The following is a 14,512-nucleotide window of genomic DNA, read 5'->3' as shown; positions in this document are numbered from 1 at the left end:
AGATTGCGTTTGGCTAGGCGAATGTACAGAGTACAAGTGCGTGTAATGCCAAGTTGCTGATAGGGCGAAATTAGCGTGTTCGTATAACTCTACGGAATACGAAGTACACACCGAAATACAGGTACGGGAAACTCGTAGTGTTACAAGTAACCCTAAGTCACAGTGGTTCTGATTATTGTGAATTTCAGCGCACGTCCCAGCTGAACATATTGTAACTTTCTCTTATCTGGGCCAAGATTGGAGAAACACAGCATTATCTCCAGCATTCCGGCTAAACGGAATTAAAAACGGTTCGGGCACAAACCGTACAACCTGTTCTATGTAACCCTCGCCCTAGACAGGATTAGTGTATGGTCCAAGGGTAAAGGAAAGCGTATAATATATGGACAACGCTAGTCAGGCTAACGACCGACTAGCGGGTCACCGGCTAGTTGAGGGTAAATGGATACACTTCGAAGGAGTCCTAGTGACAGAAGAATAGGGAAAGGGAAAGTGGCATGCCCCATTTTCGTGTCACAGGGTGGCATTCCACAGAAATGAGTTCTGTCAAAGCCCGAGGCATGTCCCCATTAATCATCTAAATTGCTGCCAAGACTGGTCAGGGTCATGGTTCAGTGGGTGGAGGCGCGATACACACATTGGCACGCTAGAGGCGTAGCCGAATCAGCCAAGGACCCTTGGCCCACTGTTGAAACAGGCCAATTGGGATGTCTTAGGCCCTGTGACGGAAGAGTCTGCGGGAAAATACCGACTTACGTCAGATCATTCCATGCAGGCAGTGAGTGGTAAGTGGACTGTACTTGTAGGCTACTGTACTGAGTGGACTAATACTGGGTTGGTACTTGGAAGTGGAAGTGCAAAGATATTGGACTGTATTGGTATTGTATGGGGGTACCCTGAAAATTAGTGTATTTTATTTTACATACCAGATATTCAGTCTTTGGATGTTTATGTTTATATGTTAAGTTATGTCGAGAATAAATGAGGTCATGTAAATCATGTAGATGGGAGATCAACTTGCACTTCAACAAAAACAGCAAAGATCAGAACACTTTATACACAAGGGAAAAGCGCTGGACCCTGTTTGGCGCAACCCTGAGATCTCCGTCAATTCTTTCCCTTTTTGGTGCTATGCGGGGGCCTCTAGGGGGATTCCCAGGTACTTCCGAGAAACCTGCCCCCTGCCGGTCTTCAGTACCCTGCATCAGGTACTAGCCAGGTACCAGCCCAGTTTCAAGGAATGCTCGGAGAAACAACGTCGGAAGTGTCTTCCCTTTTCTCTCGACTCTCTCTTCAACCTACTCTTTCTTCCATTGGTGCTGGCAACCAAATTACGGAGCCTTTTTCTATTCCACTTCACTTCAACAGACGATGAGCTTGCAACCTGCTGGTTCTCGCTCATCATTACATTGAGGGCCTCCGCGGTCGCTCTCTTTGGTGACTTATCTCAGGAATCTCCGACATGACTTCCCACGGACTCTGGGCGATATCGCCCCTCTTGCTGATCGTCGGACTACTCCCAACCGTCTCGGCTCAGTTCTGCTCTTTCTGGAATAATGGCTGCATCGACTCGCTGGCTCAGACGGCCATTCGTTTCGATCTCGAACCGCTTTTCCCGGATCCTGTCACGCTGTATTATGGTTTCGACGCGAGTGTCTCTGGCAAGGGCGAAGGCCCAATGACCAAGACGGCCTTTTGGTTGGGATACCAGAATAATATCAACAGGGACGCTGTTGATTCGAATCGGACTTCGGAGATTGGGATGCGCATCGGGAATCTGACGGGCACTCCGTCTGGTACGAATAATGGCTGTGATGGAATCTGGGGCTCTGATTGCTCCAGTGAGTTGAAGAGCGTTTTACAGCGGGCTATTTATCACCTTGCTCTTTCGGGTGATTATTATTCGAAGCCACTGGAGGTTGCTCTCAATCAGATGTTGATGAAGCCTCCGCCGCTTCCTTCTTGTCCACCGCCTGTTCTTGATGTGGCATCTATTCCTGTGCAGGGTATGTTCGATTCGTGACTACATCACCTGTGTGGTACTAATACCTCGCTAGATTTCGCCAAAGAACGCGTCCCCGATCAGAATGTTACCTTGATGCCACCTGGCTCTGGGGCCTTCCCTTGGCAGGTGTGGTATATTGATGGCATGAACGCTCGCCAGCAGGCCAACCAGGTCGCTGTTGGAATCATTAGTCGCGGACCTTCATATAATAGTGCACCGCCCGACAGCCCAGACGATATCATGGTCGAGCTTGTATGTCTTCAGGCTCCTTCGAGTGGATCATCCAAGAGCGGCCATGATTAGTTGGCCTCGGAAGGATGGTCTTTGACTATCCTCGGTTCCTTTTTCCTTTATCCTCTCTGGTCTCGGTCGGCATTGGCGCCGCGCCGCCTAAACCTCCAGGTACCCACTCGGTTTCTTCCATTGGCTCTTGGTTGTGTACACGTGTTGGAATGAATTTCACCATATCTTCCAAACGCTGTCTACATCTTGGTACTCCGAATCCTACAGGACAGGTATGCGACCGGCAATACTAGTTGATTGACATGGATCATCAGGCCAGATTGCCTATTGATCCATGCATGGGGACTCTAACAGACCTGATGATCTGTACCCTCTACACCATCGAAGGCATCTTCATGGTACTCCCTCCGCGACGGGGCCTCCAAATCATCGTCGCCAATGAAGCGCCATGAGCCAACACTCAAAGTGTCGGCAAAGCTACATGAACAGGCTTCAGATCCCCACGCTCCGAGGATATCTGCCCGTTCATATGCCTCTCCATCCGAATCCCTACCCTCGTCAACCCACGCTATCTCTATATACTCTGGATTGGCCTTATCATCATGGACATCCTCGGCATTCTCTCAATGCCCTTTGGAAAAGCCCAACAACGTGGTGATCCCCTTATTCAGGATCCCATATATCAATGAAAGAATTGTCTTAGTCGCCTCGAGCCACTTGCATTGCCGCAGCTCGCCAGGTTGTATGCATTGGTACTCGGCTGTTTGAAAGTTCTTCTTTCCAGCCACCGGCCCACCGTGAATCGCATAGTTGATCCGGTGGGCGTTGTCGAAATACATCTCACCGCTATTTCTCTGGACTATCGTCGCTGTCTTGTGCGTTGAAGTTGTAGATCATATGGCGCTCGTGAAGGTCGGTATTAATGGTTGAGACACTGGCAGATAGATGGACAGACATTTTGATTGTGTGGCTGTTGCAATGAACTCCGAAAGATGTATCAAATATCCCGGTGTGCTTAGTGTTTTCTTTTCGTCTTTTCTTATCTTGTTTCATCTCATATATCCTATGTTTCATAGCGCTCCATCGCCTCTTTCATCTCCATCAATCTGTATCTACTTCCATATCAAGCATTGAATCAACTGTCAACTTTCAATGCTCATCAATCCTTGCCTTGCACCGGATCTACAAGCTTTAAGCGTGAACATCCTGTGTAACCTTGCCATTTAGATCTCTAACGCGGGGGATTTATAGGCCAATCATTTCCCCACGGTGTTATGACATACATATTTACATTATGTACCCCTTACTTTGACCCTGGACACATCAGGAACATGTCTTGGGCCTTTCTTGAGGTGTTGATCGTGCAAATTGGATTGTAAATTCGATCATCCTGCATTGATGGTTTCTGTGCTCTTCTCTCTGTGCGAATTGATGATATCATAGCTTCCGTGCTGTGGGTTGATCTGCATGGAGATATTAGCCGGCATTTGGGGCATTTGGTGAATTTTTTGGGTCATTCGTCGAACTGTATTTTTCGACTCTTTGACGATTGGCACATTGGTGGTTCATTTCGAAGGAAGATTCCTGCATAGCCATTACAATACTAGTCAAATACCAGAATATTCAGAAACCTTGCTTGACTTAAGATAAAGAATGGAAATCTGTATTTGTCTTTCAGGTGGTTACACTACTTCTTCATAGCTACTACACCAAAGAACTGACCGTGGCCTAACAGGGTAGAGCCCACACAACACGCTCCAGAGCCTCGCAGAACACATAGATCAAGATTTCCGTCATGCTCTTCTTCTCGGGCTCATTCAAATATGCGGCATCTCGCTATCCTCCAGTCAAGACCCAATACTTTAAAATATTTCTGCCGATGGCCTTGACATGAGGCGACCGCAATTGCCGTGGCTTGTGATCCACGGTGTTTCAAGGTCAGGTTGGATGATCGAGAAAGCAAGGAAGGTTGATCAAATGAATTTCAAGCCCACGCAATACGTACCTGCTCCAGGGTAAGCTGCTCTGACAAGTGTTCTGAGAGACGTAACGCTGGCCCTGCTGAGTCCAACCAGCGTGGAGCTGTCAGAGGGATATGATATCTTTTCTAGAATGATAGATCGCACCGTAACTATTTATCAACCCCAACCTATTGAAACAAATGTGCATTACAATATAACCGTTGAGAATACAAGACTTTCAATCCTAAAACTTGGCATTTCAAGCCAGTGCCAGTAGATCGGGGATATGTTGACAGACTTTTGCTAGGTAGCAGCTGCCAACCGGTGGACCTCGGATAATACATTGGTAGGATGAGAGTATCGTTCTGATTTATTTGGCGGAAATGTGATTGATTCTTCATCAAAAGGGTTCCATAACTCAGTTGGTTAGAGTGTGGTGCTAATAACGCCAAAGTCGAGGGTTCGACCCCCTCTGGAACCACGATTTCTTTTTTATTGCTGATACTTTTTAGTATCACTGTTTCTTTTTGCTTGCTATAATTTTATTCTTCTGTGTGTCATATCCATCGGGACTGTGCTACAGTAATCGTATCACATTTTTAGAGGTTCAATGTGGCACTAAATTGCACTGTTCCTGATCCCTCTATAGAGAGATGAGTGGAACTGGCGATCAACCGTAATGAGGGGAACCACACTATTTTTGAATGCCCTATGACCGCCCTATGGACATTCTTATTAGAAGCAGCGCAAAGTCTTTCTCTTTGAATTCCTTGGCATGCGAGGATCAAGGCACATTCCAACGAATCCACGTAAAATGCAGAGTCTTCAAATCATTTTGTCATCGACTAGACTGCAACGTTCCTCCAAGTTTCCAATAAGCAGCCGCTTCAACCCGAATGCATGACGTAGCCGAGTTTAGCTTTTAACTTTTGCGGTTTTGCATATCGTCACCGTTTTCCGGAGCTTCCGACTTATAACTTGCTATCCCTGGCTTTCTTGCTTGTGCTTTACCACCTTGCACCCAGATCTAATCTATACCTATACTATACTACTTCGACATCTCACTATGGCGCTGAAGGGTGTGCAGCTGGGCTTGCGAGCCTGGGAGGTAAGCTTTATAGCTTGAACGCGTCTGAAACTAGCTCTGACAAGCTCCAGTTCCTATGGTCTCTTCTCATCATGGCCCTGATCGGTAACATGATTGCCGATTCGTTCTCAGGCAACCCCGCCACGGTGAACTACTCGATTTTCGTGTCGGTGTTCTCTATGCTCTCCCTGTTCTACCTGATTCCAGCCTCGTTCAACATTGACTGGGCTGGTCACCCGATCATCATGATCGTCCTTGACGCTCTTAACTGCGTCTTCTTCTTCTGTGCGGCTATTGCTTTGGCTGCCAAGCTCGAGTGCCATTCTTGCACCAACACCGTAAGTATATGTACCCAGAAAGAGAAGCTATACAGACTAACTCTCTTCCCAGGATTACCTCAAGAGCAACGAGATCACCAACGGCTCTAACAACATGACCAAGCGCTGCCGTGAGGCCCAGGCCTCCGTTGCCTTCCTCTGGTTCGGCTGGGCAGGTTACATGGCCTCGGTCGTTGTCTCTATCTTCATGTCTCGTGCTGCTACTGTCAACCTGCGTAGCCGTACTGGTAGCCGTCGCGGTGGACCTAGCATGGCCCAGGTCTAAGCTGGTTGATGGAAAGCAGATGGTATATGCTGCATTGAGCCAGGGCAGCTTGTGCTCTCGCTTGACTGTTGTATGCTATCTGGTAAAATGTGACATCTGATAATGGTAACAGATGCGGTAAATGGCGTTGAGAAGGTGGTGTCGGGTTTTGATGAAGGGTTGGTTGTACGATCCACGAGTTCGAGCATCTGTCTTTTGCGTTTCATGGCTGGATCGATTCAAAACATCAAATGTTCCTTCATTTGTTCTCCTTGGGGGGGGGTTTGATAGTTAATGTGCTATTACTTATTCCATTAATAATATTTGTGTTTTGGTTAATCGCCTTGGGCGTTCGCGCTGGCGTTGACTGAGAAGTTGATCTTTGGAGATATTTCAGACTGTTATGCTGCATCTGCATGTCTTATGGGTTGATACGTCTACATACTTAATTGAACTTTTGCTACACTTGGATATCTTGCTCCTATCGCGCGAAGTGCTAGTTGCTCGTGTACACACTTCCAGAACCGGACTTAGGTATTCAATCATCCAGAAGGAATATGATGTATTTTTCTTGAATGGATGCTTATTTGAAGAGGCTTGTACCTCATCAAGACAGTGACCAGCGATACCATGCAGGAAAGGGACACTGTGCCATAATAGCCCTAATTAAGCCTCACTGTCGATTTCGAGGCAGTATATGGGAATAGTCCTCAAGGTAGAAAGAAAGTGACAAAGCCGACCGTAAGATTGGCCTATTTATTGTATAGAAACAAGCTGTAGCTTGATTAACCAGGAAATTGTCATAGATACAGCTTACCCCATTAGGTAGTGTGAGTGCCGTCATGGAGGCGAGGGGTTGAGTCATTCGAGCCCCGTGCGCAAAGGACACAGAATCAAAATTCACAATAGCTATCTCGTCCCATTCAAGTCCGTCTCTATTGAACTTGTTGAATTGTCTCGAGCTAGGGCTCAGCGGGGCAAATCTCCCCTCCGCTCCACCCAAAGAATTTCTAGCCGCCTTGACACCTTTCCCCATCCCTTCTTTTCGCATCACCATCAACATGCCTGTCCAGTGAGATCCCTTCAGTCCTGCAATTGCCTCCAGAGACTAATTCCTGCCAGCTATCTAATTCTGCTCTCCCGACAGGGCAAAGTGGTGCGTTCTCGTCGCCCACCCAACTAACACCTGGCCCAAAACTGACGCAACCTCGCAGCGCCTCGCAAAGTGGTTCACCACTCTCTCTCCCAAGGAGAAGGCCAAGATCATCAAAGATGTGACTCAACTTGTGTTATCCCGCCGGACGCGGATGTGCAACTTCCTCGAATACAAAGGTAACTTTCTCCGCACGCGCAACCCCTTTCCCTATCCCGCTGACCGGGACTCTTTCGCTAGACTCAAAAGTCGTTTACCGCCGTTATGCCTCCCTATTCTTCATCGCGGGCTGTGCCTCAACCGACAACGAACTGATCACCCTGGAAGTGGTGCACCGATACGTGGAGCAGATGGACAAATACTATGGCAACGTCTGCGAGCTGGACATTATCTTCAACTTCCAAAAGGCATACTTCATTCTGGATGAATTATTGATAGCGGGGGAAATGCAAGAGACCAGCAAGAAGAATGTTCTTCGCTGTATCAGCCAGCAAGACAGTCTGGAAGACATGGAGGTGAGTTTACCTGTCCCTATTCCTTACACCCCTGTTACGGTGTAGTACATTGTCTTTTCAGCCCTCTTTGATCTCAAGACAAAAGCGCTACATCGTGGCTACTCCCAGCCATGGCCATGTTTCAGCCGGGCTAACCTTCCCCAGGTTGAGGAAGATGTGGTTACCAAGATCATGTAGAGCCAAGCAGGTTCTTGCTCAGTACATAGGCGCTTATACTAATCAATACAAATGTTCAGGATTCAGATGAAATCTCGCAGAACTTACACCGCGTTGGTCTCTGAAGCTCAAGTGATCCATGGTTTCGCTGCCCGTGAGGTCAGTGCGGATTCTCACTGGCCAGCATCCACGTGACGGCCGGAATCCCCCTCCCAGACTTCCCAGTTATCCCCAAGTTGCAGTCCCCTCCTGATTCCTTTCATTCTTGCGTTCTATTCAGTTGAACCTCTATTTAAAGAGGACGGCCTACTTGGTGTAGTTCAGATTCCCCCCTTACCCCAGTCCTGTTTGCGGTTATCTCCGACATCACATCATCTCCACCCGCCCTACGCCCACCGCCATCGTGTTATCACCTCACCTCGGCGCTTTTTCATCTCTTCAGCTCGCCTTGATTATTTGATTCTCCGAATCGCTTGAACCCCCCTGATTCTCACTCTCAGACACGTCATCTCTGGCTTATCGCCTTATCTCGGGTTCTCCACTACCCCAGTCCAAGATGAAGGTGTGTCATGATCAGTCGACTCAGTCCATGTGATGTCTTGTTAACATAATTTCGCTTTAGTTCCTTCCACTGCCTGAGTTTGAGGATGTCACCAGCTCTCTCAATTTCGATACCGCCGACTGCCACATCGTCGGTGGATGCGACATCTACACAACCAAGGCAGCACGCTCCGATCGGAAACTCTACAACCACATCGAACAATCGCTCGAGGCGCAATACGAATCAGTGCTGCGTTTTTCCGCTTCATTGTCGCCCCCGAATGCACATGATGCCGCCGAGACACTCAACCTATCCCGATCCAGTCCGTTCGGCCCCCTGAGCGACCATTCGAGTCGACGCACGTTTGCCTATTTGATCGCGACATTAAACGCAAGCCATCCGGATTACGACTTCTCTCATGTACTCAGACCGACTGATTTCCGACGCGAGCGGAATCTCAAGCGCGTCATGAACACGGTCGATTCAACACTCCTCAACCTGCGACCGCGCGAGAACATCGATCTATCTCCTTCATCCCCCGCCACCCTTTCCGGCTCATACACCGCAGGTTCATCGTCCGCCTGGGGTCCCCGCGTATGGAAGACGATAGACGAGCACATGTCATTGAAGGAATGCTCAATTTACTCCTATTCCCCCGAGGAAGACCCCTCCGACGCCGATGATGGAGCAATCTGGAGTCTACATTTCTTCTTCTTCAACCCGCTCCGCAAGCGCGTCTGCTACATGTATCTACGCGCGATTCCAATCCTCAGCCATACACCCGACGAGATGGTGACTACACCATCTGGCAAGCGGACCTACGACGATGGATACCTCACACCGGATCTCAGTTCCAGCAAGCGCGCCCGATTCTGGTTTGGAGACCGTGCCAGATCAACTCTCATTGCCAGTGACAGTGACGATGAGATGGATCGCACCAAGCCAACTAGACCCATGGACGAGTTTGACCATTACGTGCTGAGTGATGATGATGACCATGTGCCAACTACCCGTCGGGGCAGGGTCCGCGCCATGAGTGAGGAAATTGCGGACTCTATGGAGGTCTAACATTGTTTTTGTGTTTTGCTTCGCTGCTGGTCTTTGCTGCTAGTCTTCGTTTCTTGCCTGTCTTCTATTTCATGCCGTTGATCGGATTGAGTTTTGAGCTGGTGGCGTTGGGATGATATCTTTTTTATGGGGTTTCGGCGCAATCAACTTGCATGTTTTTCTTATGGGGGGTGTTGATATGAACAAACATTGACATGATGGCCCCTTGACGCTTTACTTGGATTGTGTCCATACTACCTAATATCATCCACGTTTAATATTATTGGGGTGTATTTTCTTGATAACAACAATGCTGTGCCTTTGATTTTTCGCCTTACTTACGGACTGTACTCTAGGCTAAAGTAATACTTTACTAATGCAGTTACTGTAGCATCATGACGAAACCGAAGATCCCAAAATACAAACCTCCTCAGCCTGCAGTTCTACCCCACAGACTCATTCCCCCAATCAAGTAACAAAACATCACAAGACAGACTCCACTCTTTTCACGCATGACGGCAATTGCAGTGTGCCTTCTCTTCCGGTGCCCAGGGTGTCCAGAGCCTGTCAGGGATGAGGATCGTGTGTATGTTTCCCCCCTCCCCCTCTCTCTCTCACTTATTATGAGACCTAACCAGAAGTGAATACGCCTGGAGCCCCCATCCTCAGCGTGGAACTGCAATGTCCTCTAACGATCCTTCGCCAGGGTCTCGTCTAGGTTACTGGAGAAATCCATTACCAGCCGTCACAGGAGGCAAAGGCAATCACATCCCACACCCTGATCTCCAAATCCACAGCGACAGACAGCTTCCAACTTCATCGGCGCAAAGGGACAGATCTCATATAAATCGGCACTGACGACCCAAACAACGCATATGCCATATACAATGATCTGGACGTGCTCGTTAACGTTGTCGCGTATGACGAGTGACCACCCTTCGACCTGGGGAATTGTGGGCGGTTTCACGGTATATCTAGGGAGACCGCGGTTGGTCATTCCGGCGTCGAATATCGTAGAATTCACCTTGACTGGTTAAAGATAGAAGATCTCACTAAGATAGCTGTATACAAATCTCATATCAATGAGCATTAAAAAAGCCATTGTTTGCATGTTCACTTCTATACTTCGCTGTGCCATAGATTAGACAGGTGGCCCGTGCGGCGATTGGGGAAAGCTGTCCATTCTCTCCCTTCTGCTCCATCCACAATCCCCGATTTCACTACAATTAAGCATCCCATCATGGCCGACGACGAGGAGCGCATCAAGGCTGAGAAGCTGGCTGCCGCCAAGAAGAAGGTAAGCCCCCCGCATGAGGAACAGTTGTGCCGGCATCTAATCAATCCATTGTTTGCAGGTGGCCCAGATGCAAAAGAAAAAGAAGAAGGCCAGCAAGACATCTACCGCCGGATTAGAAACACCCAAGGAAGGAGAGGCCTCCAGCAAAGCCGAACCTTCAGAAGATGCCCCCGCCACTACAGAAACATCATCCAAATCCGACACCCCCGCGGAGGAGAAGCCAGAGTCGCAGGATGAACCGGCCACGGAATCTACCCCCGCAGCCGCGGAACAACCAGAAGAATCACAGCAGTCACAAGAACAGCCGGAGACAGATGCGCCTGTTGAATCACCTGTTGAACCAATGCCTCCAGCGCCTACATCTCCCGGCTCAGACGCGGAGCCGCTACCAGTCCGCCTCGATACACCGCGCGCCAACCATGGCCGCCAAGCCTCCTTATCAATTCAGTCTAAGATGCGATCTTCGTCGTTCCGCAAGACGTCTGTTTCACAAGGCAGCGCGTCCCCCTCCCCGTCTGCAACACTCAAGTCTCCGGGGGCTTCATTACCGCCCCTGACCGGAGATGGGGAGTCTGTCCACGAAGTGTTCCGCAAACAGTCTACGAAGATCGAAGAGCTCGAGAAGGAAAATAAACGATTGGAGAAGGACCTCTCGGATGCGACTTCGCGCTGGCGCAAGACTGAGGAGCAGGTGGAGGATCTGCGTGAGGCTAGTGTTGATAGTGCTGAGTTGAGGGAGAAGTTGAAGAAGGCTGAGGAGAAGGCTGCTGGCATTGATGCTTTGGTAAGTTTTTTTTTAAGTATTTTTTTTTCACGGTCTATGCGTGGAGTGGAGTATGTGCTGATTGTGAAATAGAACGAGGAGATTGCTTCTCTTCAGCGACAAAACTCACAACTCCAGACGCGGCAGCATCGCAATGCTAGTGCTACTTCCGAGTCGCCACCGGCTGATCTTGTTCGTCAGCTTGAATCTAAGTCGGCTACGATTGAAGCTATGGAATTGGAGATCTCCAATTTGCGCGCTCAGATCACTTCCCAGACTTCTTCCAACGACGAACATGAATCCCAGGTTTCTGCGCTAAAGGAGAAGGCCACGAAAGCCCAGACAGAGCTGGAGAAGTCCCAAAGCGAATTGGAACACACCAAGCAGGCGTTGACGCGAGCTACCGAGAAAGCAGCCAAGGAAGGTGTCGACAAGACCTCCACCGACACACTGATCAGGAATCTCCAACGTGAGATCGAAGAGCACAAGGCCGAAAAGATTGAGTTTGAAAAGAAGATCGAAACTCTGGACAAGAAGCTCCAGGCAATGGCCAATCTCCACAAAGAAACAGAGGCCCGACACCAGACCCGCCAACGCGAGAGTGAGAAGACCGACAAGGAAATTACCGTTACGCGCAAAAAGCTCGCCAGCATCGAGAACGAGAACCTTAGACTTCGCGAAGAGCGTGACCGCGTACGTACCCGCGAAACAAGCGGAGGCGCTGACGACGACGCTCTGGATGAACTCGAAGACGAGGAACGCCAGCGTCTCGAGCGTCGCATCCGCGAGCTGGAAGGCGAAGTCTTCGATCTGCGTCGCGGTGTCTGGCAAGAGAAGCGCCAGGAACTGTCCGAGCACTACCCAGAAGACGGACCTACCCCCGGCTCCGGCGATGCAGCCAATTCATTTGACGACGTTGACCTTGTCGGCGGACGACCTGACCATGCCCGCCGCCGCAGCATGGGTCAGCAACAACACTCTTCCTTCTCGACAGTGCTCTCGAGCGGCTTTGCTGCCTTCACAGGAGGTGGTGGAAACCGTGCTCGCGCTTCATCATCTAACCCACCCCATCCCCCGGGAACACGTGGCAGTCTCGAGCTTGTGTCCGAGGAAAATTTGGATGATGAATTCGACGAGGATGCATTTGCCCGTGCACAAGCTGAAGAGGAGGCTCGCAAACGCGTTGAATGGATGCGTGATATCAAGAGCAAGCTGCGTGACTGGAATGGCTGGAGACTGGATTTGGTTGATAGCCGGGCTGGTGCTGAAGGTGCTGGCGTGGGCATGGGTGAGATTTTTGAGGTTTGAACGTGACTTGACTTGTTTCATCCTGAGTTACTTTGACATGGCGAGCGGAGCGGGGTGGAATTGAATGGGATGTACGATCTGCTATTATATACCACGTGGGCTAGGCTCAACTTTACTGTAGCTGGTCCTCTCGAACAATTGAATGATTATGCAAAGAACAGATCAAAGCAGGGCAGAACAGAACTCCTAATGCATAGATTGTGTTGTAGGATATCTCATGAACACCAATATAGAAAGCAAATGCAACAAACTAAACCCAGATCAAATCAAACTAAACAAGAAAGCATCAATCCAACACGCTCCACCGAGTCCAATGCACTCACCACTCCGCAAGATTAAATCAGTCAGAAGCAGACTTTCCAGTCAGATAACCCTCCATAGACCGTCCCCTCCGTCTTCCCCAAACCTCCCCAACCCAAGTAGAGATCTGATAAATCCACCCACCAGTAACAAGAACCCCAGAAACAGTATTAATCAACCGAATCAGCAAAGCAAGGAACCCAGTGCGCTCCTCACTAACAAGCAGCAGAATCGGCTCAATGTTATACTTGAAGAAGATTCCCGGAACAACCATCGGCGACTCGGGGATCGCGCCGCTCTGGCTCGTTGCCGCGTACTGGTTCGTGAAGACTGTGTTGCGACCTGCGCGGGCGGCGGTTGACATGGGCGAGCGCGTGTAGGCGTCTAGTGCGCCTTTGCCTCTGCTGTAGAGGGTTGGTACGACGGATAGGAAGTATTGGAATTTGTAGTAGTGGGAGTCGCTTTCAGCGATTGTTTTGTCGAGGGGGTTGTGGAGAGTTGGGTAGTGGGGGCCGAAGGAGAGTTCCGTGATCATGTGGGAGAAGTTGAAGGCTGTTAAATATGTTAGTGTTAGTCTTGGTTCTTGACGTTCTTGAGTGGGTGGTGGTGGCGATGGTAGTGGAGGAAAGGGTAAACATACACGAATGATCAAGATGCGCCCCAGCCTCACGATATCCATGCCCTCTCGCCGTGATATGGAAATCACCCTGGACCTTATTCCCCTCAAGACTCCCATAAATGCGACAAGCATTGGGCACATCACCTCTGCGCATACGCGGACCCTTAGGGAACTTCCGCCATGGATTATGGCGCACTTCACCGAGGACATGACGAACATGGGAATCAGCCTCCTGCTCCTCGAGACGATCGCTCTCCTCATGGGAAAGGGTCTGATATTCATGGGCGCCGGCGTAGGTCTCGTAATTCCGCTTCGCCATCCACAGGTCCCAGTTTGTGTTGTCGCGTTTGAGGAGCTCGCCTGCTAGGATGCGGTCGCCGGCTGCGTCTTGGATGTTGACGCGGAGTTCGTCGCAGGGCATGTCGACGACTATGTCGAGGTTTAGTTGGAGGTCGTGCGAGACGCCTTTTTCAACGCTGAATTGTTGGTGTTCGGTGCCGCGCCACCATATTTTTAGTTCTGTTATGCTGAAGACCGTACAGACTATTAGGATCAGGACGGTCCATACGCCGCCGCTGCGCGTTGGGGTTGTGTAGGATGATTTTGTTTTGGCTGGTGTTTTTGTTAGTCTAGAGAGGTGGCTCTGGATATGGAGTTGTTTGTTACTCACGGAAAGCGTCAAAGGTCTTTAGACCTGCTAGATTAGACTTCTCTCCGAAGGCATCTTCGTCCAGGCCTTTTGAGTGGAAGCCATTCATTGTGAGATCAATTGCTTCATGAAGAGGAAGAGTTGGAGAAGTGGAGTTAAGATAACGATGAGGCCAAGTAGCCCGATTGCGCGTTCCGAGGTGACTTGTACCTGCATGCTTGGCATTGTCTCGAATATAGTTACATCTACTTATTTATTATTTCTCTAAAGTTCGTAGATCTGATAA

At 49.4% G+C, this 14,512-nt stretch overlaps 6 protein-coding genes across 6 annotated transcripts; 5 read left to right on the top strand and 1 right to left on the bottom strand.

Moving 5' to 3' along the window:
* Positions 1-1,462: 1,462 nt before the first annotated feature.
* N7508_005079 (uncharacterized protein) lies at positions 1,463-2,308 on the top strand (the record flags this gene model as incomplete). Its single annotated transcript, XM_058463145.1, has 2 exons — positions 1,463-2,006; positions 2,058-2,308. The coding sequence occupies 2 exons, from the start codon at positions 1,463-1,465 to the stop codon at positions 2,306-2,308; spliced, it is 795 nt and encodes a 264-aa protein (XP_058319623.1).
* A 2,967-nt stretch (positions 2,309-5,275) lies between these two features.
* Positions 5,276-5,899, top strand: N7508_005078 (MARVEL domain-containing protein; the record flags this gene model as incomplete). The annotated part of the gene is made up of 3 exons (XM_058463144.1): positions 5,276-5,317; positions 5,368-5,634; positions 5,687-5,899. 3 exons carry the CDS (start codon positions 5,276-5,278, stop codon positions 5,897-5,899), a joined length of 522 nt encoding a protein of 173 aa, XP_058319622.1.
* Positions 5,900-6,939: 1,040 nt separating this feature from the next.
* On the top strand, positions 6,940-7,723 carry N7508_005077 (AP-1 complex subunit sigma; the record flags this gene model as incomplete). The annotated part of the gene is made up of 5 exons (XM_058463143.1): positions 6,940-6,950; positions 7,001-7,034; positions 7,093-7,210; positions 7,272-7,546; positions 7,691-7,723. 5 exons carry the CDS (start codon positions 6,940-6,942, stop codon positions 7,721-7,723), a joined length of 471 nt encoding a protein of 156 aa, XP_058319621.1.
* A 535-nt stretch (positions 7,724-8,258) lies between these two features.
* N7508_005076 (RNA polymerase III-inhibiting protein MAF1) lies at positions 8,259-9,311 on the top strand (the record flags this gene model as incomplete). The annotated part of the gene is made up of 2 exons (XM_058463142.1): positions 8,259-8,264; positions 8,325-9,311. The coding sequence occupies 2 exons, from the start codon at positions 8,259-8,261 to the stop codon at positions 9,309-9,311; spliced, it is 993 nt and encodes a 330-aa protein (XP_058319620.1).
* A 1,219-nt stretch (positions 9,312-10,530) lies between these two features.
* On the top strand, positions 10,531-12,658 carry N7508_005075 (uncharacterized protein; the record flags this gene model as incomplete). The annotated part of the gene is made up of 3 exons (XM_058463141.1): positions 10,531-10,587; positions 10,646-11,371; positions 11,444-12,658. The coding sequence occupies 3 exons, from the start codon at positions 10,531-10,533 to the stop codon at positions 12,656-12,658; spliced, it is 1,998 nt and encodes a 665-aa protein (XP_058319619.1).
* Positions 12,659-12,998: 340 nt separating this feature from the next.
* N7508_005074 (endoplasmic reticulum-Golgi intermediate compartment family protein) lies at positions 12,999-14,335 on the bottom strand (the record flags this gene model as incomplete). The annotated part of the gene is made up of 3 exons (XM_058463140.1): positions 12,999-13,510; positions 13,599-14,189; positions 14,248-14,335. The coding sequence occupies 3 exons, from the start codon at positions 14,333-14,335 to the stop codon at positions 12,999-13,001; spliced, it is 1,191 nt and encodes a 396-aa protein (XP_058319618.1).
* Between the last annotated feature and the right edge of the window lie 177 nt (positions 14,336-14,512).

Source organism: Penicillium antarcticum, assembly GCF_028974205.1.
Source record: "Penicillium antarcticum strain IBT 31339 chromosome Unknown utg000005l_segment0_segment0, whole genome shotgun sequence".
Classification (NCBI taxonomy): domain Eukaryota; kingdom Fungi; phylum Ascomycota; class Eurotiomycetes; order Eurotiales; family Aspergillaceae; genus Penicillium; species Penicillium antarcticum.
Note: the sequence above shows the minus strand (reverse complement) of the source record. Positions and strands in the feature narration are given on the sequence as shown.